At 37.6% G+C, this 23525-nt stretch overlaps 1 protein-coding gene across 13 annotated transcripts; it reads left to right on the forward strand.

Moving 5' to 3' along the window:
* The first annotated feature begins 12 nt into the window (after positions 1-12).
* Positions 13-23198, forward strand: LOC148220272 (heterogeneous nuclear ribonucleoprotein K). Of its 13 annotated transcripts, none has more exons than XM_088155695.1 (16): positions 15-151; positions 2819-2890; positions 3000-3079; positions 3944-4041; positions 5919-5975; positions 7396-7439; positions 8390-8462; positions 9051-9164; positions 10187-10315; positions 10825-11132; positions 11825-11879; positions 18471-18521; positions 20360-20381; positions 20456-20538; positions 20977-21146; positions 21921-23198. In XM_088155695.1, exons 3-16 carry the CDS (start codon positions 3031-3033, stop codon positions 21952-21954), a joined length of 1287 nt encoding a protein of 428 aa, XP_088011821.1. In that variant the 5' UTR covers positions 15-151; positions 2819-2890; positions 3000-3030; the 3' UTR covers positions 21955-23198. The 13 variants fall into 13 exon arrangements, with proteins under 13 accessions (XP_088011820.1, XP_088011813.1, XP_088011818.1 ...); XM_088155689.1 differs by having other exon boundaries at positions 3000-3078; positions 3931-4041; XM_088155690.1 differs by lacking the exon at positions 15-151 and adding an exon at positions 369-435 and having other exon boundaries at positions 3000-3078; positions 3931-4041.
* Positions 23199-23525: the final 327 nt, after the last annotated feature.

Below are 23525 nucleotides of genomic sequence, written 5' to 3' on the forward strand. Positions count from 1 at the left end.
CCCCGCCTCCTCCAGTGCTGGGGAACAAGCACAAGACGGAGTTTTCGCAGACGCCATTTTTTTCCAAAAAAACCTCTGAGTTCGCTCTCCTTTACTGCCTTCTATTGTCTCCACTGTTGTTGCCGCTCTTCTCGTGGCCCCCGTCAGGCAGGTAAAACAAACAAACAACCTAGGCACACTACGGCGGTGCAGGATGCAATCTGCTCCTCTCCTCGTGGTACTTAGGCCTGTCTCGCCGTAGTCTACACGGAGGGCGGGGCGAACTAGAGGTCATCCCTGCCCTGATGGGCAGCTGCCTTACCCAACGGGGCCGCAGTGGGTCCTCCACGGGGGGAGGAGAGGAGGTGGTTGGGCCAGTTATTTGGCGGTGCTGGTGGATGTGCGTGTTGGTAGTAGGAGCTGTTCACCTTTCTCTCCCGTACGTGGTGGGTGCAGGTAAGTGTGGTTCGGAGGGGGTGTTGTTTGCACTGGGGATGGGGTAGGGGGGATGGATTAAACTGGGTTGAAGGAAATGAAGCTGTTGATCCCACCCCTCCCGACCCTGTTGTGTGACACAAAAACACGGGAGGCCTGTCGCCGCCGGGCCCCAGGATTTTCTTGGACTCTCGCAGGGACAGCATGAAGCGGCGGAATTGGGTAGGTCTGGGGACTCCTGCGTGGAGAAGGAGGGGCCTGGGAGTGATGACTCCTTAGCTAATGTGGAGTGGTTTTGCGCAACCTGCGGACCCAAGGGTCCCCATCTGCCCTAAGGAAAGGGTGGAAAGGATGATTTGTGTCTGCGGGCAGCCGTTGCGCTTCGGTGGCCTTAGCGCGACCATAGCGGCCCAACTGGTGCCGCTCCCGGAGTGGCGATGTGGTGGAAGCTGGTCGCACTAGCGGGTGCGTGTTGAGGCCGGGGGGAGCGGTCGCCACCCCTTTCTGGCGCCTACCTTTGGTAACTGTGGTTGAGGTGAGTTTTTGGTAGTTATGGTGGGCAGAGAGGAAGACGAGTGAGGGCACTCTGCTGCGGCCTGTGAGGAAGCAGCCGTGTCAAAATGACTGGGGAGCGTTCTGCAGCAGAGTCTGCTTTTAGGGGCCATGCCAGAGTTCTTGTGGCGGGGCTGTTGCACTCTGTTGGCCCTGCTTGAGCTGGTGTGAGGGCCTCTCGAGTGCCTCCTTTGTGTCTCTCTGGTCAGAGTGGGGGAAATCTTGTGACCGCGTGGTGGTGGTTTTTCAGCTCACGGCTCCGCCTAGCAGTGGGTAGACGCTATCGCAGCGGCCGCCATTTCTGCTGGTCCCCGCCACCGCGGAGGTGGGTCTCGGACTGTGGGGGTTATGTAACGGCGCCTTTCCCCCTCCCACCTAGGGCATGAGCTAGGATTTCGAGCGCTTGGCGGCTGGCTGGTTTTAGAAGCTGTGCGAGGGATAAAGGTCAACGTCAGCCCGAGCAGACTGACGCGTGGGCTGCGGAAGGGGAGGTGTCCGGGTGGGGACCTTAGTCCAGGAGGGAGCGGGGTAGAGACACACTGGCATCTTCCAACACTCTACTCATGTCCGTGACTACTTTATTCTTTAGATGTTTTTAAAAATGTTGTGTTAGTCAATTTATTCCTGTAAACTCGATTTGCACAAAAGAACACAACAACTAGTCGAGAGCATCTTGTCCTGAACAGTATATTAAAATTCTTTCCCCTGCAGCTCTAGAATTTTTGGGAGGGTCGTGAATAGAATAGGGTCTGGAAGAGTTAGCCATTTGAACCTGGTGAAATTTCTCTTCCTGCCCCCATCCCTGCGTTCTAGCAGCGTCTGTTTTGACACTTGGCTATTCTTTAGGCGGTGCTTTTTCTATTAGCTCAAATTAGGGGCCTGGAAATACTGGCATGTTGGGAAGGTGGTGTCTCAGCAGCGACTGTAAAAGAGTGCATGACTACCGGCAGTGCTTGCTGTTAGCCTACAAAAACAGGGTAACTTACAAATTAACAGATGATTAAAAGGATCCTTTAAAAAAATTAAACATACCTCACTTTTTCTTCGTGGATATATGTATTAACCGTTTGTTCAGGCTATGAAAGTTGAGCAATAAAATCCAAAGGAGGGAGAATAACAGCCAAACAAAGAATGCCATCTGTACAAATTGATTTTTAAATAAAGTGCAAAATTATTCTGCCTGGACTTCTTGTTTTACAAGTATTCTTATGTGGACTTAGAAAAAACAGATCTTGTAAGAGGTACCTGTTTCACAAGGTCAAAAAAGTTTGTCTGCTTTTGAGATTCTTCATACATCTATGCAGAGGTTATACATTATGGTGTGCTATTTCTAACAGAATTTTTCAAGTGTGGCTTGTGTGTAATGTTTTGTTCATCTGTTACATTGAATAGAAGGCATGCTAGTAAGTTGATAGAAAACTTATTCTAATCACCAACATTAATTTTGTAACTTTTTGTCTAAATTGTTTAGTTTAAATTTAGAACTAAACAATTAGCAGATTAAAACATAGCATCTCCTAAAAAGGAAATTCAAGATATGGTATATAACATCCTAAAAGTAGGAGCCAGATAATTATTCACTTTAAATATCTGAAAATCATCACTAAATATGATTGCTTAAAACTAGCAAATGCTTGAAAATGAGCAAGGTTGGAATAATTCAGAATGTAATTGTGTATCTGTAAGCTTTTGTAATTGATTATTATTTCTCCTCTTAGTGATGTGTTTGGCCTTGTTTTTTCATTTATAAAGAAAAGCTTTGCAGCAAAATCTCAGGTCAAAGCCCCATTTTCAGTTGTAGCAAGAATCAGACCTGTAAGTGAACAGAGCCTGATCTATGCTATTTTCATAGGCTTCCGAAGCAGTAGGGTTTTGATCCTGCCCAGAACACTTGAGTTTTGCTCTGCAAGTATATATAAACTTGGTAAGTTCTAAAAGCAGGCATTTCTTCTTGCTTTTCCCATTAGTATGATCTACAAATTAGCCTTTTCCCCCACAAAATAATGTACTAGCTCTTTTTTATTCTGCAACAGGTTTTACCTTCACTCCTAAGAATAAAAGGTAATGGAGACTGAACAACAGGAGGAGACTTTTACCAACACAGAGACAAATGGTAAATTTTTTAAAGGGCTATTTTATTTTGAGGGGAAGGAAGCTTTTTGAGTCTTGGTGTTTCTAACTATTTTGGAATGCTCTAACTGTATAAAATGCTTAATTTAATATTTTAATTGTTAAATGTTCCATGTGGTTTTATGTGATTTTTTTAAAATCATGAATCTGTATTTTTTCTTTGGGAATATTTTAGTCATGATATAAGTAACTAAAAGTTATAAGTAAAGATTTGAAAATATTTGACAACTAAATGTTCGGTACTTGTATGGACAATGTGATCACGTAAAGATCCTGTTAGCCATATTTATTACTGTATTTAATTTATTGCCGTTGTTAGTTTGAAGAAATGTATATATATTTGTGAAATATCTCTAAATATTAGCTAAAAGAAAAACCTTTTGGACATAATTAGTGAAGAAGAATTAGACCATTAGTATTGATCCAGGCCAGTTTTTAAGACAATCTGAAATACTTCTTTCCTACTGTTTCGCCAGTATTTCAGTATTGGACAAGCTACTTTTAATCTTTTGTGCTTTAAGGTTTTCTCAGTTGTAAAAGAAATACTAAGTAGATGATGCAGCACTGTTGTAAAGTGTTATTTTTTCACAAAGTTTGTGAAATTCTCATTTCAACTGTACTTTGTAGATTTGAATGAGTATTCACTTATTAACTGATATGTAGACTGATGAAGTAAAAACCTGTTTCTGTGCTATAGATGCTCAGGGAAGATGTCAGAAGTTAGCATTGGGCTAATGGGAGGGAATGCTTCATTAGGAATACAGTGCATAATTTGATATACAGTTTTATCATGACTTAGAAAGTTAAATATATATTTGTGTTTTCCCCCCTATGGACCTGTCTACAGGCAAACGTCCTGCAGAAGATATGGAAGAAGAGCAGGCCTTCAAAAGGTCTCGGAATACAGATGAGATGGTTGAATTGCGCATTTTGCTTCAAAGCAAAGTATGCTTTTAGTATTGCTATGTTCCTGCTTATACCATTGCTTAAGACAGTGGCGACAGCATATGTTGTGGTGTATGTTTAGAAAGAACTTGTGCTTTATTTAAAATTTATTTAGGAATATTTGTAAGTGTGCGTGAATGATAGTAGAAGTGTATTGCAATCTTCAATAATTTTTTTCAAGGATGAGTCTAATGATCTATGGGACTTCTTTGATTTAAAAAAAATGAGCTCATTGAAAAAATAAAGACACAGAAATTATAAGGCACTTCTCATGTTTGAGTAGAACATAATTTTTTCCAGGGGAATGACTGTGTATTAGTCTTTAGAAAGCAAGCAGTTTAGGGAATGAGCAGCTTATAATTGTAAATTAAATATGAGGCAAGATGAGGACTTCCTCAAGTTTTTAGTAATTTCTCCAGATTTAATATATATGTATCAACAGTAGGAAATAAGGGAGTAATGTTTCATGGATTGCAATTGCTTCATTGACTAGTATAAATTGTCACAGTAAAACTGCTATTTATGAGTCTCCTTTAGTATTTCCAGTTGATGCAGATGTTTGTGCTGTCTGAAGTAACTCAGTCTTTTGTCTTAGGGTAAGGGAATGTTACTGTAACTCTACGTGGCATTTCTAAATTTGTGGTGCTGTTAGCATCATGTATGAACTGCATAGTAAAAGCAATAATTTTGCATGTAGTTCATGAAATAGCCTGGTAAAAAATTAGTTTTACAATTTCCTCTCTTTAATATCTTGAGTTTATTCCTGTTGATATTAGCAATTGTTTATATTGGTTTTACATTCTTCAGACTGTACCTTCATGAGTGGTCAGTTGACTTACATAGGCTTCGATCAAAAGTAGCATTTGCTCAAATGTATGGAGTGGGAAAGTGGAATTTGCAAACATTAAAGAAGTGATCAAATAAATTAGCCAAGTTGTTGACCTGTATTGTCACAGCACAAGCTGGCTTGTAGCTAGGCAATTAATTCGGTCATAAATAAGAGATTCAGTTTGATTAGCCTGGTTCAATAAACAAGCCCCTAGGTAAACAATGATAGGATATCTTCAAACCCAAACAGGGATTTCACCCAATGATGTTCCATCCTGAACTACAGACACACACTAGTCAGAGAGCTGAGCAGTCCAAACTCCCAACCAATCACGTGTATACCTGAGAAATTCAAACCCTCTATTTAAGGAGGGTTCAGAACAATAAAAAGGCTTTTTGTCACATGGATCACAGAGAGGCGTGTCGTTTGTCTCCAGCCACATCCCCAGTCAACGCTATACTATATAACACGCATGGAATCCCATAAGTTATTTTTTCAGTAATATTCTAACTGAGATGGTTGGGACCCTGAGCAACCTGATCTAGTGAGTGGCATCCCTGTCCATAGAGGGGGGGAGTTGGAACTAGATCATCTTTAAGGTCCCTTCTAAACCAAATAATTCTGTGTAAAACATGACAGATCCCAGGATAAACCTCTGTGGTACTCCTTACCAGCCTCTAGGTGCAATAAGATCCATTAACTATTGCCAATCATCCAACCAGTTTTTTATTCATCTGCTTTTCCACCTATGATTCTATGAGAATACAGGCAGAATTGCCTAGAAACTTAAATTTGAAATTGAAAAAATATTGCTGAGTATTTTTATCTCTGCATTGACCTTTTTTTGACCTTTTTTTTCCCCCATGGTAAAACCATGTCAGTTTGTTTTGATTTAATTTGAACCTTTCAAAAGGAAACAAGCCTCACCCTACACTTAAATGCATCCAACAAGGTAATGCAGAAATAGATATGTTGTTCTTAGTCTTCATTTCAGAAAAATAGTCTGTGCTGTTTTAGCCTAATGTAACTTCTGAAAACTATTTTCCAGAATGCTGGAGCAGTGATTGGAAAAGGTGGCAAAAATATTAAGGCACTTCGTACAGATGTGAGTATACATGAGTTTGAATTAATTTAACACCAATCCTTTCAGGGCACTGCACTGAAAACTTGATTGCATACATTTCTAGAAATTGAGAAATTCAAACCTAGACAACAATAATAAACCACTTATAATGATTGTTGGAGAAGATAACTTTAGTTTTTCAATTTGTGTTTTAATTGAAGCCCAGGTCAAGTTATGTGAGAGGAGAGGTTTATATTAAACCTCTTTGCTTTCAAACAGGGTTCCTCTAAATTACACACTTTAATGAGTTAACATCTCTAATTAGAAATATTGGCAAAACTTAAAACCTGTAACTATGCCATTTATATATGTGAATCCATTATAGCGCCATTGAAAACTATCTCTGGTGGCTGGCTTAACCCAGCGATAAAAGAATTATTGAAATTCCTTTAAAAAAACCCCAAAACAATGGTCCATCTGGTTTTGCTTTAAGAGTGTGGATATAAAGCACAAAAACATTGATGTTAAGGTTGCATGATTTAGATACAGGTAGAGAACAGTAAAGAAATATTTTATTTTACTTGGAAGCATTTTTAAATGCTCATGACTTATTTGCCTATTCATATTTTATGTGGGTTGACTCTCGTGATTAGACACATTCAGCGTAAATGTTATGTATTTATAAAACTTGGCAATGCTTCTTAAATTCCATTTTTTACACTCCTGTACTTAGGATCAGCTACAATTTTTTTCAAGCAAGACTGTGTTCAACACAATATTTGCTAATATGTCATCACAGAATCAGTTCCATCTAAGTTCACAAACTATTGCAACTAGAATTGAGGATTAAGCTGAAATGCTCAGGAATCATGCAAACAAACTTTGTCAGCTAGTGTTTTTGTTTAAGTAAATAAACACATCACCTTACTCCAGATAATTGAACTGGTCTGGAATACTAACTTTCCCAACTTGCCCAAGGTTTCAGTAATATGAATCTCAACAGTTTTTGTGTCTACGTTCATGAGCCAGCCTGCTACTGAAACATCATTGTTAAAAGTAAAATGTAGTTTAGTCAGATAATGTAACTTGTGAAGATCCATACTGTTAAGCCACAGTTGATGTAGCAATCCATTATTGTGTTAGTCTTCAAAACAACTCACACTTGCTTCATTAACTGAGAGTAATAAGTATAGTTTGTATTAAATTAAAATTTATTGCTTTTCCCCCTTTTCCCTCTCCTTGTTTTTTTGGCCATATATCTCCGTTACCCATGTACTGGATCGACTTGCCCCTGCGTTGCCCACCATGACGTTGGCCCATCCGCCCCTGAACGCCCATGTGAAAACCCTGGTTGGCTATGCCCAAAAATGTGCTTGTTGCCAAACGGGTACCATACTTGACAACTTCTGATTGAATGCCCATCCCCAATGCCAACATCCACGAACGCCAATGACCAATGCAGTACAATGCAAGTGTTTCAGTCCCAGACAGCAGTGGCCCTGAGCGGTATGTCCCAACAGTTTATGCCTCACTGCCTGATTAGAAAGAGAGAAATGTATTTTATTACCTGCCTTTGATATAAATAGTATCCCCTTATAGACCGTGTATTGTTTTTTTTTAAAGTTTTCTGTCTTATTTTCCCCATTAAGTCTTTTTGTCACTGAACTTTTACGTGAGTTGGCCACCCAAACAATCCACTAATTTTATTTCAATGGAAAGAACGCAGCTTCAAGTATTGTATATTTACTGTATTATAAATCAAATTGTTTCAGGAGTCTCTTGCTCTGGTCTTTGTGGCCCACCTTTCTTCCCCCAGCATTGTCCGTTCATGATTATTTCTGCTGAAATACTAACTCTAGTTCACTTTTCTTCACTTCTCATTTATGTTACATTTTTGTTTGTTTGTGGGGTTGTTTTTTTTTGTTTTGTTTTGGGGTTTTCCCTTTGTATTTATATTCTATTTTTTGCAGAGCCCATTAGCAATCTAATTTCTAACTGGTGTCTCAACCTTACTCCAGATATAATGTTGACTACTTACATATCCCCACCTTTTCTACAAAAAGGTGTGCTAGTTTTACCAATGTAATGGTAAGGATATACTAAATTAGTGGTGGCGGGGAAAATGAATATTCACTCATACTTTAAGTTTTGCATCTATTTCTTGCCTGGTTAATTTATCTGAGCCCTTCCAAAAGCTCTTGTGAGTTCTCTTGCTCTCTCTGCAAGACCTACCTAGCCTTAAATTCTTATATTCATCATGCATATATATTGGACATAAACAAAGATGCATGTGTTGTAAATCCAGTGAACAGGTTTACTTTAAATGGGCAATATTAATTGTAAGGTCTTCTGTGTAGTCAGTCTTGTTAGAATTTTGTGTATGATTATGAATACTAAACTTATTTCTGCTACTTTCCACCTTCTCTATGTTTTCTGACACTATGGCCTCTTAATAGTATCTTGAGTATAAGTGCCGATACAGAGACAATTGGAGAAATCTTGAAGAAGATTATCCCTACTTTGGAAGAGGTATGTCTCTTAGATTTGTTTCTTTTTCAGCGGTATACATTTAGATTTTAAAACAAGATAATTCTAGGTAATTGTGTCCTATTTTTAATATATTAAATTAGAAGGTAAAATCCAGCCTTTTTTTGAAAGAAGACCTATAGCTCTCAAGGTATGTGTTGGTATTTTTTTATAGGGGACAGAGAAAATTTCTTCTTAGAAAATTAGTATTTGGAACGGCCTCCTTCCCTTCAAACCACCTGTTCCCTGACTAGTTCTCAATTTGAAGCAGCTCTATTGTAATTACCATTCTGCCTTTGCTTTGGGATCAACTGTGTTGCAGTGTTGGATATAATAAAATTATATACAACAGCAATAATAATAAAAGAAATAAAGCTAATTTGACATCACCTTGTGTTGAGGCAAATTACTTAATACATGATTTTTTTTTTATATATATATATAGCAAATACAGTATTACAGTTCAGCAGTAAATTGTCATACCATGCTGTTTGGAGAAAAATCTTAACAAAGAAAATCAAGATTTAGAATTTGGATTTTTCAATTATTTTTTCCCCTGACTAATATTTTATTCTTGTATGCATCTTACAGTACCAGCACTACAAAGGTAGTGACTTTGACTGCGAATTAAGACTTTTAATTCACCAAAGTCTAGCAGGAGGAATTATTGGTGTCAAGGGTGCTAAAATCAAAGAACTCAGAGAGGTACTGTTTCCTAGTCTTTTCAGATTCTGCTTTTATTCCATAAACTAATTAATTTTTTGTGTTCATATGCTGTGAGTGTAAGCTTCATCTGTGATCTATGATCCTTAAGATCATATTTTGTACATGAAGTAGCTGTTGGCGATAGAGCCCAGAACTACTTATAAAGCTTTTAAGTGTATTAGCAGTAGAATAATCTTTATAAATAAAGGATACTTTTTCAAATTAAAATGCCATTCATCACGCCTTCTGGAAGGAACTGCTGAATAGGCTATATCGATGGTGTTGGATATGGAAAACTATTTAGCGTGGATGGATCTCCATAAACTCTTTAATGATAATTTAATAGCTGTTTGAATATTGTTATAAAAAGTATGATGGGGTTTTTTTAGGGTTTTGTTTGTTTAGTTTTTTGGGTTTTTAAGTTTCACTACCTTAAAGGCCACTTTTTTCTTTGTGAAGGAATGAGGAATTGTTTTAAAAAGCTAGTGGTCTCAGTCTAGAGTGTTCTTTTCTGTCCTTTCCTCACATTGCATCTAAGGCAATTCCAGGTCAGTTTAGGCATAAGTTACTATTTGTGTGGAATGAGAGGAATGCAAGATGAATAGACATAATCCTAGCAACAATGCTGTCTTGCATCCAAAGCATGTTTTTATAACATATGAAGGCTTATATAACCTGTAAGCTTATAATGAATGTGGTCCTTTTGCTTGTATTTGATTAAATAACCGTGTAGATGAGCCATAATTGAAAGATTTCAAAAATCTAAATTTTTCACTAGCATTTCATACCAACTGATGCCATTGCAGTTATTAAAACATAATATTTTAGGATCAAATTTATTATAAGAACTTGGAAACCAAGCATTCACTTAAAGTGACTAGAAATTGAACGACTTGGTTTGACTGTTTCTTTTAAAATGTTTTAGTGTGTGTCTTACCCATTTTGTTTTCAATAAGTTTATAAAATTGTTTAAAATACTTCTATTTTAAAATTTTGGGGGTTGCTTTTCTTCTATTCAACAGAACACTCAAACCACCATTAAGCTCTTTCAAGAATGTTGTCCTCATTCCACTGATAGAGTGGTGCTTATTGGTGGAAAACCTGATAGAGTTGTGGAATGTATCAAGATTATCTTGGATCTTATCTCTGAGGTAATGTGTCTTAAACTTATTCTTTCATTGGTATTCATGAAAGGCAGGATGATTTGGCTGGAAAATTATACCTTTCTATTTCTATTACTTCACTGAATTAAATTCAGTGCCTATTTTCCAGTAACAAAATAAGCGTTGGACTGTTAGCACCCTTTGAAATTATTCCTGCTTGCTAGAATTGAAGTGTACCTTATTGGAGAGAGAAGATATTTTTGGTACCAAGGGACTTAGTCATGCTTTACATATCTGTAAAATAAGAAAATTTAAATTGAGAAGGAAGTGAGACAAATGTATGTGCCACCCATCGATAACAGCAATTTCTCTAGCATAGTTAAGCTCTCAGGAAGCATATTGCTACCCCGCCTTGCTTATGAGTTTTGTGAAATAACATATTCAGCATGTATAAATTCATATTTATATATTTAATATATTAATTTAATGAAATATAGTTCTATCAGTGCTAACTGGTGGGAGGGGTGGTGTTGTTTTTGTTTTTGTGTGTGTCTTAGTCTCCAATTAAAGGACGGGCCCAGCCTTATGATCCAAATTTCTATGATGAAACATATGACTATGGTGGCTTCACAATGATGTTTGATGATAGAAGGGGACGTCCAGTAGGCTTTCCTATGCGTGGAAGAGGAGGCTTTGATCGAATGCCTCCTGGTCGTGGTGGACGACCTATGCCTCCATCAAGAAGAGATTATGATGATATGAGCCCTCGCAGAGGACCTCCACCACCGCCACCAGGCCGTGGTGGCAGAGGTGGCAGCAGAGCTCGTAATCTTCCTCTTCCTCCTCCTCCACCTCCTCGTGGCGGGTAAGCTGTTGCATAAATGCATCGTGCAAGTTGAGTAACATTTACTGAATGGTGCTCGTGTTTCTAGGATTTGTTTCACACTCCATGTTGGTAGTGATTATTCAGGATTGAGTGTGTATTGCAATAGAAAATTTTGTAAAGCATTTGTGATGCCTTGAGGAGCTGGAACAGAGGCTACACACAGAGTTAAGGAGAATAAAATGGGTATTTATTGCAAGGCCTACAAAAGCCACACCCTAGCAATACAAGTGCTGCAGTCCTGGCCCCTGCCTGGATGGCCCCAAGATGGAAGGAAAGGAGGGGGTTGGTCACAAAATCTTACACTTTTATAGGTTCTGGTTAATTTGCATGAACCCACCCTCCACCTTTCCACCTAGTTTGTGCTTAGGGCCTGAAGTTTGGAGAAACTGTCCTTGAGTTCTTAACTAGAATAGGACTGTTTTGTCTTCATCACCCTAGCACATCAGAAAAGCACATCCAAGGAGAACAGGAAAACTTAAAACAAAAGGCATCATTTGAATTTAATTATTTCTGCAGTATTGTCGAGACTAGTAGTTCTGTAACTTTGTCATTCAGAACTAGGCTAAAGCATTCAGAATTTCATAATTATGTGCAAATTGTTAAAACTTGAATTAGAATATATAAACTAGTTCATAACATGAGTCATGTGCTGATGCTTTTTCTCATTTTAGAGATCTTATGTCTTATGACCGAAGAGGTAGACCTGGAGACCGTTATGATGGAATGGTAGGAGGTTAAAATTTGTTTTGTTTAGTAAATACAGTTAGCATTTCGAGGAAACTTCTTGAACACATACATTTGTGTGGAACGTGTGCTTCTGATAAACTTTGATATCTCCAAAATATTTTGGCCATACAAATTATCTCCCCAAGAATACAACTGTTTGAGGTATAAAGAGTATTTGAGATGTGATCTGCTGTGTGGTTTTGGTTTGTGGGATTTTTTTTTTTTTGTTTGGTTGGTTGTTTTTCCCTGCCTACCATCAATGGAATAGAAAGTTGGTAGAGCACAGTCCCTGCAGGTTTTATTACACAGACCTTCTTGTAGACTGTTTCTTGTAAATCAGGATGACAGAAATTAGAAATTGGGAGGCTGTTCAGATTAAGAAAGCATGTCAGAACAATGTTTTCCAACAAATGTTAACAAAATTTAAGAGAACATGAATAATATCTTTAAAGGGCTCTAGTTGGTCTGGCAGATAATTGCTTTTTCAATTCAGTTCTTTATGCTGATTTATGTCTGAAAAAAAATTACTATAATTTCAAATGTTTTTGGAGCCAGGACCACTGATAAGATGAATTTTAAATGAAATTAGATACATTTCAACCATGTTGAGGGTAGGGGAGAATTAAAAAACACATATTCTTCCATGTTGTACTCTGAAATATGACTTCCTGGTAGTAATTTATTGTATCCTCTATCCTGGAAAGAGAAATTCTAGGTATCTGGGAGGTAAACCTCTGGTTAACAATCTCTTCTTTATTTTTTTTTTCCTCCTCTGGCTCTGTTTGACACATTCTTTAAAATGACAGGTTATATGAGATTATTTTAAATAAATGGAAAAGAAAGTAGAGGAGCTATGAAATGGGCTACCCAAATGAGATTTATACATTGGTGCCTCCTGGGAGGAAGAGGCAATTATTTCCAGTAACACATACTGGAAGTACATGTTGAACAAATGTCAAAATTGAGGCACCAGAAGCCTAGCAGAAATATTAAAATGAAAGACTTGCATTTAAAATTACTAAAACCAAACAGACCACCTTCACCCTCCTGAAAAAGAAATAAACCAACCTACAATAAAAAACAAACCCACAACATAAAAACCAGAAAGTTGTTTATGCTACTCAGGATCTTAAGAAGCTAGGAGTCATGAACTAAACCTCTAAGATCACTTATTTGTATTTTCACGTTTTCAAGGGTCAGGTTTTGTGTTTTCTTATTTGCATCTGGTAAAACAATGTCGGGGCATATAAACAGAGCATTCTGCCCTTCCTTGAGTATGTGGTTGAGCACAGTCTTCAGCTTGGGCAATAGTGTGTTCTAGTTCTGTTCCATTCCATTTAGAATAGAAAAATCTGTTTGAACTCTAGTCTTTGATCAGGTCTTGGCTTTCCTGACATGAGTTTGTACAAATAAATAGGAGTAATCTCTGCTTGTTTTCCATGTTCTGAAAAGCATTTCTATTTCCTCTTCAGAGTGGAGCTACTCATGGCTTTGACTGCTTTATGCATGAGTTTCATAGCCTACAATGAGGACTGCTTTCTGACACAGATCTTATTTAATTTCTAGTTTTGACTAGCCATAATCTCAGTATCCTTAATTGTATAAGCACATGAGAAGTCTTTCCATGGATTGTGAGGCTAAAGCTGTAAGTGTCATACCAGAAATGTAAGGTCTTGAGCTACTATACATTTCACGTAGAAACCATTCTGTAGTGAAACATTTAGAGTAAACCAACATCATTCTGGTTTGTGAAATAATGCATGGGAAAGGCTACTTTCAGAGAGCAGGACTGCCATTTTACATAAATACATTAAAAGGCAAGAATAGAGTCTCTTCAGACCAACATCTTGGAGATGTTTAATCTACATAAATCCTCATTTTCTGCCAGAGCTCTTCTCTAAAAGTGACAAAGTTCAGACTTGTAAGATGGTGAAACTTGACTTTTCTGAATGTAACAAAACTGACAATCTTGCAAATTTGAAGATGGGAGGAAAAATAATTTTGTGTGTGTATGTGTATATATATATATATATAATTCATCCTGAAGCATTTTACTGAAAAGCATACATGCATTGTTTCTTATTTACAGTGCTATATATTTTAGGCTGTAAGTACTCCAAATCAAATGCTTATGGACCATGACAGCTATTTTGATAGCTGAGAAAACACAAATGCATTTCTGCTATTTCTTTTATAACATCCCCCCATCCCCATGGGTGCTTTAGATATACAAATGCACAAAAACATACCAGGGAAAAAATAAGGTGGAGAAGTACCTATAAAGCTGTTTAATCCTCCTCTTCCCTTTTTTTTTTTTTGTTATAATAGCCAATGCCTAATACTTTCAAAGTATTTTTAAATTGGAGTTAAACAAGAGCTAAATCAGTGTCTCTTGTAGTGTATGTTCAGACACTTCATCTGATTTTCATCATTCAAATGATTCCTACTGCTAAATCATATATCTGTGTGTGTGTGTATACATATACATGTCTGTATTAGCACTTCAATAAAGGTACATACCCTAAAAAAATTTAAACATCATGTTTTTAAGAGACTTGATGTTAAGGAGCATGTAAAAAAAAAAAAGAGTGAAGAAAATATGTTTAACACATCTACATAAATACTAAAATTAACAAAATTTCCATTTTCACTCTTCTGGGCCAAGGAATTTCCCATCAGTTAGTACTGCATGCATATTTTTCAATTGCATGCAAAAGGTAATAAATTCTTATTCATACTAATCATTTTGTCTTAGCCAGTCAGTGTTGTATTTAGTTTTGATTTCATTTGCATTGGTTACCAGTAGTAACTAGCACAAATGAGTCCATAGAGAAGGAAATTGTATGCACCTAATATTTTAAAGGAGCACTTCTATTTTCATAGAATCACGGACTATCCTGAGTTAGAAGGCTCCCATAACAATCATCGAGTCCAACTCCTGGCTCTACACAGGGCACCCCAACAATCCCACTCTGCCTGAGAGCGTTGTCCAAATGCTCCCTGAGCTCTTGCAGCCTTGGAGCTGTGACCAGTGCCCTGGCTTCTAGTGCCCAACCACCCTCTGGGTGAACAACTTTTCCTGGTATCCTCCTGCCACAACTTTGTGCTGTTTTCTCGGGTCCTGTCACTGGTCACCAGAGAAGAAATCAGTGCTGCCCCTCTACTTCCCCTTTTGAGCAAGATGTAGACTGCCATGAGGTATCACCTCAGTCTTCCCTTCTCCTGTGACCTCAGCTGCTCCTCATATGGTTTCCCCTCAAGGCTCTTCACCATCTTCATAGTCTACCTTTGGATGCTCTCTAATAGCTTAATATCTTTCTTCTAGTCTGGCACCCAAAACTGCACACAGGACTCAGGGTGAAGCCACACTAGTGCAGAGCAAGACAATCACCTCCCTTGACCAGCTGGCAATGCTGGGCCTGATGCACCCCAGGACACAATTGGCCCTCCTGGCTGCCAGAGCACTGCTGACTCATGTTCAACTTGCCATTGAGCAGGACCCCTAGGTCCCTTTGTGTGGTGCTGCTTTCCAACATCTCTTTCCTCAGTCCGTACATCCAGGGTTGTCCCATCCCAGGTGCAAAATCCTGCACTTTCCCTTGTTGTACTTGATATGGTTGGTGATGGCCTCTCATTTGTCAAGGTCTCTCTGCAGGCCCTACCTGCTTTTAAAGGAGTTAATAGCTCCTCCCACTTCAGTGTTGTTGGCAAAGTTATTTACTATACCTTTGAATCTTGTGTCCAAGTCATTTATGAAGATGTTAAAGAGAACTTGCCCTAAAATGAAGCTCTATGGAACCCTGTGGAGGGAGCAGAAAACATTCATAAAGCAGAGAGCCCCTCTGTGTCCCTAGAACAGGCCCCATGGAAAACCATAGCTTAAAGATAAGAAACTGCTTGTTAAATGACGAATTCAAAAAGGAATTCAAACCCCCTTTAGTGGACCCCCTGTTATCTATCTGTAATATTAGTGGTTCATTTTCCTTTCGTATCTATAGGCTACTTTTGAATGTAAAATCCTTCATGGATTGGTTAGAATGTAGAATTCCCTTGGTAATTGGTGCAAAATGTAAAACCCTCACAAGATATAAAAACTCCTTAGAACCCCCAACTGTTGAATATGCTAGACTGGATACCTTCATAGAATAAACTATGGAATTGCGCCTCTCTTCATGTTCCGATCTCTTCACCCTGCTGGTTTGAGGGCGAGCTATGAGCCAAATTCTATCCGGGCAAGGCTTGGAAGCGTGCCCTGTCTCTGAGGACTGCTTTGACAGTCTCGGGGATACTAAGGAGACCCCAGAACCCACTGGCGACAGAACCCCACTAGTGACAGCTCACCAGTCTGATGTCACTCCATTCACTATAACCCTTTGTGCCCAACCCATGAGCCAGTTGTTCACCCATTGCATGATGTGATTATCCAGCTGTGTGCTAGACATTTTGTCCAGAATGATCCTAGGAGAGACAGTATTGAAAGCTTTACTGAAATCCAAAATGATCTCATCAACTGGCTTCCCTTGATCAAGTGAGTGGGTTACCTTGTCATAAAAAGAAATCAAGTTTGTCAAGCAGGACCTTCACCTCATGAAGCTGTGCTGGCTGTGACCAATGACTGCAACGCAGTCATTATCTATCAGGTGTTTTTCAGTAACTCCCAGAATAATCTTCTCCATAGCTTTACCAGGCACTGAAGTGAGACTGACAGGCCTGTAGTTTCCATGGTCATCCTTCTTGCCCTTGAAAATTTGGACAACCTTTGTCAGCTTCCAGTCAGCTGGGACCTCTCCGGATTCCCAAGATTGTTCAAAAATCATTGAGGGAGGTCTTGCAATGACATCAGCCAGCTCTTTGGGTACTCTTGGATGAATCCCATCAGGCACCATAGATTTTATAGGGATGCACCTGGAGCAGCAGATCCCGCTCAACTTTAGGGTCAACTGGGAGTCAATCATTCTTGCAGTCACGGTCCTCCAGCTCAGTGCACTAGGACCTCCTTAGTCTATCATCTGAGTTGAAGACAGAGGCAAAGAATGCATTAAAGACGTTTGCATTGTCTCTTGTCTCTATGAGGTGGCCATCTTCATCCTGTAACAGTCCAATGTTATTTATGATCTCCTTTTTGCTACTGATATATTTTTAAAAAACTTTATTGTCCCCCACAGTTCTGGCAGCTTCAATTCCAGTTGAGCTTTGGCTGCCCAAATTTTCTCCCTACCGGGGAGAGCAACATCTGTATTCTTCCCATATCACCTGACCTTGCTTCCACTGTGCATACACCTTCCTCTTTTGCCTTAGCTCCAGAAAAAGATACCTGCTCAGCCAAGCTGGCCTTCTGCCTCACCTGCTTGACTTCTGACATTTGGGAATTGCCTGTGCCCTTAGGAGGTGGTGCTTAAAAAGTTACCAGTGCTGATGGACCCCAGTGCCTTCCAAAGCATTTTACCAGGGGACCTTACTTGTTCCCTGAGCAGCTTGAAGTCTCCTCATGTCCAGGGTTGAAGTTTTGCTGGCACTTTTTTTCCTCTCACCAGAGATTTTACACTCAATTGCTTTGTGGTCACTGTGGCCAAGATGGCCACCAATCGCCACTTCACTCTTGAGCTCCTCTCTGTTAACGAGCAACAAACCAAAGAAGCCCTCTTTCCTAGTTGGCTCCCCTAGTACCTGTACCATGATGTCATCCAGGTGTTTTAAGAATCTTCTGGCCCTGGTTGTTCTAGTTCACATCCAGCAAGATGAAGTCCCTCCAAATGACCAAGGGCAGTTGATTTGGAGGTGTCCCTTAGTTCCTTAAAGAATAATTAATCAGTGGTGTCGTCCTGTTCTTGGTGTGCCATTCATGTCATGTTGCATGTTTTAACTCAGCAAAGGCCTTTACTGTAATAGTAATTTGAAGTTGATACTACAAATTGTATTTTTTATAATTTCGTAGATTTTTCCCAGCATTTGTTAAAGAAGACTGAAGGAAAAAGATGTTATATATCACACTTAAAAAAAAAGTAATTGGATTTCCAATATATTTAGGCAGTAGTAGATTATTAGCTTAGCTGTTGACTATATGAGGTATGTGGAAAATAATTAATAAAATATGAGAAACTATGTCCATCCTGCTTGACCCATTGGTGACACAGATTTATCAATGACACTTGTTTTATTTAATGCTTTTCCTGTTTTATTTTTATGCATAAGAGAAGTAGAAGGTTTTGGTATCTGAGAGTAACATATTTTACTACATAGTACAGTTCCAGTACTTAGAGGTAAAAAAACAAGCAACCAACTGTTCAAGCTTTGCTCTGCCCTTAACTGTCTGGCATCCTTCGTGTAAGAGGAAAATCTGTTTACGCCACAGAAACAAGGAAAAAAGGAGGTGTGACCAGTAACAGTTCCCTAGCAGTGAAAGTAAAAGGGAGTAAATCTTGTAACTGCTCTGTTATTTACTTCTGAGCCTTTGTAGTAGTTTAAGTAATGCAGAAAAATGTTTCTCTATATTGCTCTGTGTATGTTTGCCAAGTTACATATAAGTCTCCATAACATGGACTTAATTTGGATTCATTTACTCTTTTCCTTCTATTACATTGTCCCTGGAAGATGATGCAGTGTCATGTAGATGCCTGTGATGACATGCAGCCACCTGAGTTGGTGAGTATGCTCATGCTTTTATTTGACTAGTTTAATAGTTTATTTTTGAGGAAAATAATTTGAATTGTTTAAGTGATAACTGGAATTTTTTGAGATTGAATGCAGTTAGTGGCAGCTTGCACCTTTGAAAAATCCCTAAAGCTGTCATGGTAACTCAGGTTATTAGCAGTTTCTGTCCTGAACAGTGAATCCTATACAAGCAGTTAATGTTCCACAATGGAAGCATGCAGCAGCGCAGCCAAGAGAAGCCTTTCTGTTGTATTGTCTATTTTGTACCCTATTTTACTGTTTCTGTTGTAACTTTTGCTGTAACTCTTGCTTTGTCAGTACCCTGTAGGTGCATCTATTTAGGAATATGTTTTATTTTAACTTCATCATGTTGTGCTTTCCCCTGTTTCAAATGAGGAATGCAAAAAGTAATTCTTTACTTACAGTTCTGGATAAACTTGTGCATTACCTATCCATATATTTAAAAGTATTCAATTTGATTTGTGTTTATCAAACTTCTTACTCTTAGAGGGTTTAGGGAGGAAAGTTCAAAGGGTATCAGCAAGTGTTTATGCTGTGTAGAAGATGGAAAAGTGCCACCAAATACTAAATGTTAGTTCCTATCTTACATAAACATTGAAGTTAGAATTACTCATCTGCTGTCAAATTAATTTGCTGTCTTGTAGTCTGAAAAGGGGAAGCAGCAGAAAGTATCAAGAAAATGATTGTTCATTACAAGTTAGCCCAAAAAAGAGATTCCCTGGGCAAAATATCAGCAGAAATAGGTCAAACAGTATGTGTGGAATATGCAGCTCTGATCAGTCTCTGAATTAAGTTCTAAGCAGTGTCCTTCATTGTTTTGTATTTTGCACTCCACTACAAGCCCTTTTATATTGTAGTATGGTCTGTATTGCTAAGCAATGTGATTGCACAACACAGGTTGCTTAGAAACAGATGAACAACATTTTCTGAATAGCTTCCATTTTGATGTGGCTCTAAAAAGCTGACAGGTGTTTGGTTTTTGTTTTGGAAAAATGATTGCATTACAACTTCTGCAAACACGTAGTTACCAGATTCCTGTATTTCAGTGTTATCAGTTGAATTCTGGAGAAGTGTGCACATCTATTTCTGTTTCTACAGGAAGATTAAAATGAATGTGTGTGCATACAAAAGGCATTAGATCAAATTAAGCACTTGATATCAAGTACCAGTCCTAAAAATAAAAGCAGTCAGGAGTGCTGCAGTACAGTGATTTGGATTTGTTATATGGTAGTTTTAGCAGAACAGTAGTAATAAGTGTCATGATTGTCCCTTCTAAGATGCAAAGGATTGTAGCATAGTCTGAATGGAGAGACAAGTTATAGTTATTAGAGTTGAATTGTTTTTTCCTCAAGATGGAGTAGGAGGGTCGACAGTTACCAGGTAAATGTCTTGTCCCAAACTGAAACTTTAATTTATCTTGAGATGTATAGGTAGTCGTAATAAGGCTGAACTCTGATCTTTGGATTTGAATGCTAGTTTAGTTCCAGGGTCAGAAGTAGATCAACATCAAGAACTGTTTACCAACTGAATTGATAAGGTTGCTTGGTAAATTGGTATGGCTGGATCTTAATGACTTATTCTTAGAAATTTTAACAGAGCTAGCTAAAAGGTTCTTGTGAGATATTCCTCCCTGCCCTCTTGTTCCTGGTCTGCCCTCTTCACCACTTTGTCTTTAATGACACTTAGATTAAGGTTATGGGTTAGGATTTTTGCATAAAATAGACTCAAAGTTAACTTGAGATGAAAACATGTTAATGAATCACGGCTGGTTTTACTATTTAAGGTTTTTCTTTCTCTTTTTCTTATAGTTTGAGGGTGGCTCTGGATATGGTAAGTTTTTATAGAGAACTTTGACATGAACTTCATTTAGTCAGTAAGAGGCTTGATGCATATGTTTAAATCAGACTATTCTTACGCAGGGGGCCGTGGTTCATATGGAGATCTTGGTGGACCCATCATCACAACACAAGTAACGATTCCCAAAGATGTAAGTGAAGCTGACTTGCTTTCCAATTGTGTTTAAGTAAATAAAAAGTCACAGCCTTATCTTAGGCTATGTAAGTAAATCAGAAGTATTTGGTATGCTTGACAAGTACTTTTAATATAAAGCAAGTATTTCTAAATCATTGAAAGTTTATTCTTAAGGATGCTTGTTTTGTCTTGACTTTAGAGATTGCACTGAACTATTTTTTAATTGTTAATATTCAATAATGGAGATGGTCTATATAACTTGTTTTTACAAACACTTAATTCTTCCAACTTTATCCCACCTGTGTTTAATAATATACATTACAGCAACTGCGTTGAGGCTGTGAAAGAGTAAGCTTCCATTGTAACTCTTAAAACTAAATGGATGGAAGCTATTTGAACAGTACTGTGCAGACAAAGTTATATCAAGAAATGAATGCTTTATTTTCTCCCCTAGTTGGCAGGTTCTATTATTGGAAAGGGAGGTCAGAGAATCAAACAAATACGTCATGAGTCAGGAGCTTCAATCAAAATCGATGAACCACTAGAAGGCTCAGAAGATCGAATAATAACTATTACAGGAACGCAGGACCAGATACAAAATGCTCAGTATTTACTGCAGAACAGGTAAGTTGAAGCTTAATGCTGTCCTTACTGTCATTTTTAAACTGACCTTCCTATTACTACATTCTAAAGCTCTTCTCTGTAATATAGTTTTTAGAAGACAGGATTTAAGTAACTATTGAACCTAACTTCTCTAGTGGTAGGTCTGCCTCGATTCTCCTTTCTCTGTTCTAATGAAAATGAAAATTCCCTCAAAACTAATCTTGATGGAAGACACCTTGGCCAAGCAGTCCTCTCATTTCTCTGGTGAAAATTGCTGCAAAAAAATTACTTGTAATTAATTATATAGAACCTGTAGAAAAATATAGAAGATTTCAGTGGACGTTGGTCTAGTTCTGTGTGGAAGACTAGTGATTTTGTTGTTTTTAGATAACCGACAACAAATCACAGTCTGCCATATGGCACAGGCCATGCCTCTACAGGACAAGTTGAAATTAATTGGTGCTGTTATGCAGCATTTCACACCTTGCTGGCATTACTTTCTCTTCTGAATATTAATAGTTTTGTACATAGTTTACTTAGTTTTGCTTTAATAACATGTTGGCTATCATAGCATTTTTTAATGTATACTTGAATGTTTAGCTTTAGATTACTAATATTTAAATGTGCTTTAAATAGTTATATGCCTATAATTATTAGTCATTAACCTTTTAAAATTATTTACTTTAAATAATATTGGGAATTTTTAGTTTAATCTTTAAAAATGCCATTGTAAATATTGATGCAAGATGTATGATCAATCATTCTAATACATGCTTTTTTCTTTTTCTTTTATAGTGTGAAGCAGTATGCAGATGTTGAAGGATTCTAATGCAAGATTATTTTTTCTTTTTTATAGTGTGAAGCAGTATTCTGGAAAGTTTTTCTAAGACTAGTGAAGAACTGAAGGAGTCCTGCAACTTTTTTTTTTTTTTTTTTAAATATCTGCTTCTGTTTAAATAGCCAACATTCCTCTGCTTCATAGATGTTCTGCATTTGAGGTGTAGTGGAATCTGCTTTTCGCCAGATGTAATGTTTTAGTTTATTACAAATATTTGGGGTAGGAAAAGGTTGCACAAGACTAACACTGAAATTTTGAAACAGCAGCAGAGTGGATTTTATTTTTGTTCAGTGGTGATAAATTGTAATGTTGGTTTTTTTGGTTTTTTTTTTCCTGTAGCTATTGTGAACACCCTGCTTTATGTACACTGTAATTTTTTTAATTTTTTTTTCGAAGGGGGGAAAGGACTGGTTGTTCACATATCCCTGGCATCCTTTGAGGGCAGTGTGCAGAATGTAATGTTCTTTTTTAAGATGTATTTTACAATTTTTAAATAAATTTAGTGAATCTATTATTGGTGGACATTTTTTTATATATGTAAGGTAATATCTAAAATGGATACACCCTTTTTCCCCCCCCCAAGAAAATGCGTAAATGAAAGCTGCTCTTAAGCTTGCTCTTCTGCTTCTTTGGTATAGCTGGAGTTACCTGGTTTTGGCAAATTAAAGAAACAGTGTGAAAACTGGCTTGACTTTGCTATTTGGGGAAAAAAGGAAAAAAATATTAATGCTAACGTTGTGTGAAAATTGACCTTTTTTCATATTTTTTGCCCTCTGCAGTATATATATATATATATATATATATATATATATATATATATATATATATATAGGTGACAAAAAATATCTTAAAACTGTGATGCCACTAATTTAAGTGGGTTAAATACACCTGGTTCTACATAGCTTGCTTAATGCAAATATCGTTAAAAATACCAGTTGGTGAAATGAATGAATTGGTACTTTTCAGAGCTTTCATTTTTGTCAGATAGAAACTTTTATGAATTGACAAATTGGCAGTATCTAACTTGATTTTCATTGTATACAGACTTGAAATTTCTTTGGTTTCCCTGTTTCTTGAGTTCCATAGGAAATATTTGTGAGAAATTAAAAAATAATAAAGTACTCCTGGATATTTCATGTAATACCTTGGCATTTGTATTTATAGTTTACAAGTTTTATTTTCACTTCCTAAATAAAAGCAAAAAAAAATAAATTCAAGAACTTTGTTAATCTAAATGTGATTGATCCAGATTAAGTGGATTATTTCACTTTGGTGGAGTTGTGTCTTGAACATTTTATTTTTCTCATATTTTTGAACGATATGGGGTAATTCCTGTCATAATAAGGAGCTACACTTACAATGTAATAGGAAAGGGCAAAGAGCTAAGAGATGACCTACTTAGCAGAGCTATAATCAATCCCTAGAAAACACCCAAAACCTGCTTTTGACTAGGGTAAAAGAGTATGGCAGTTTCCCCAGTAAATAAACATACATGTAGAATTGGCATTTCCTTGGGAACAGCTGAACATAAATTAAATGGAGAAATTAGGAACCTAGTAAAA

The sequence above is a fragment of the Sturnus vulgaris genome, chromosome W, assembly GCF_052056855.1.
Source record: "Sturnus vulgaris isolate bStuVul1 chromosome W, bStuVul1.hap1, whole genome shotgun sequence".
In the NCBI taxonomy this organism is placed as follows: domain Eukaryota; kingdom Metazoa; phylum Chordata; class Aves; order Passeriformes; family Sturnidae; genus Sturnus; species Sturnus vulgaris.

Coding starts and splice junctions, on each gene's coding strand:
- LOC148220272 (XM_088155687.1), top strand. CDS start 3,031: ATGGAGACTGAACAACAGGAGGAGACTTTTACCAACACAGAGACAAAT. Junction 20,539..20,976: donor AAGTAACGATTCCCAAAGAT/GTAAGTGAAGCT, acceptor TTTCTCCCCTAG/TTGGCAGGTTCTATTATTGG. Junction 21,147..21,920: donor CAGTATTTACTGCAGAACAG/GTAAGTTGAAGC, acceptor TTTCTTTTATAG/TGTGAAGCAGTATGCAGATG.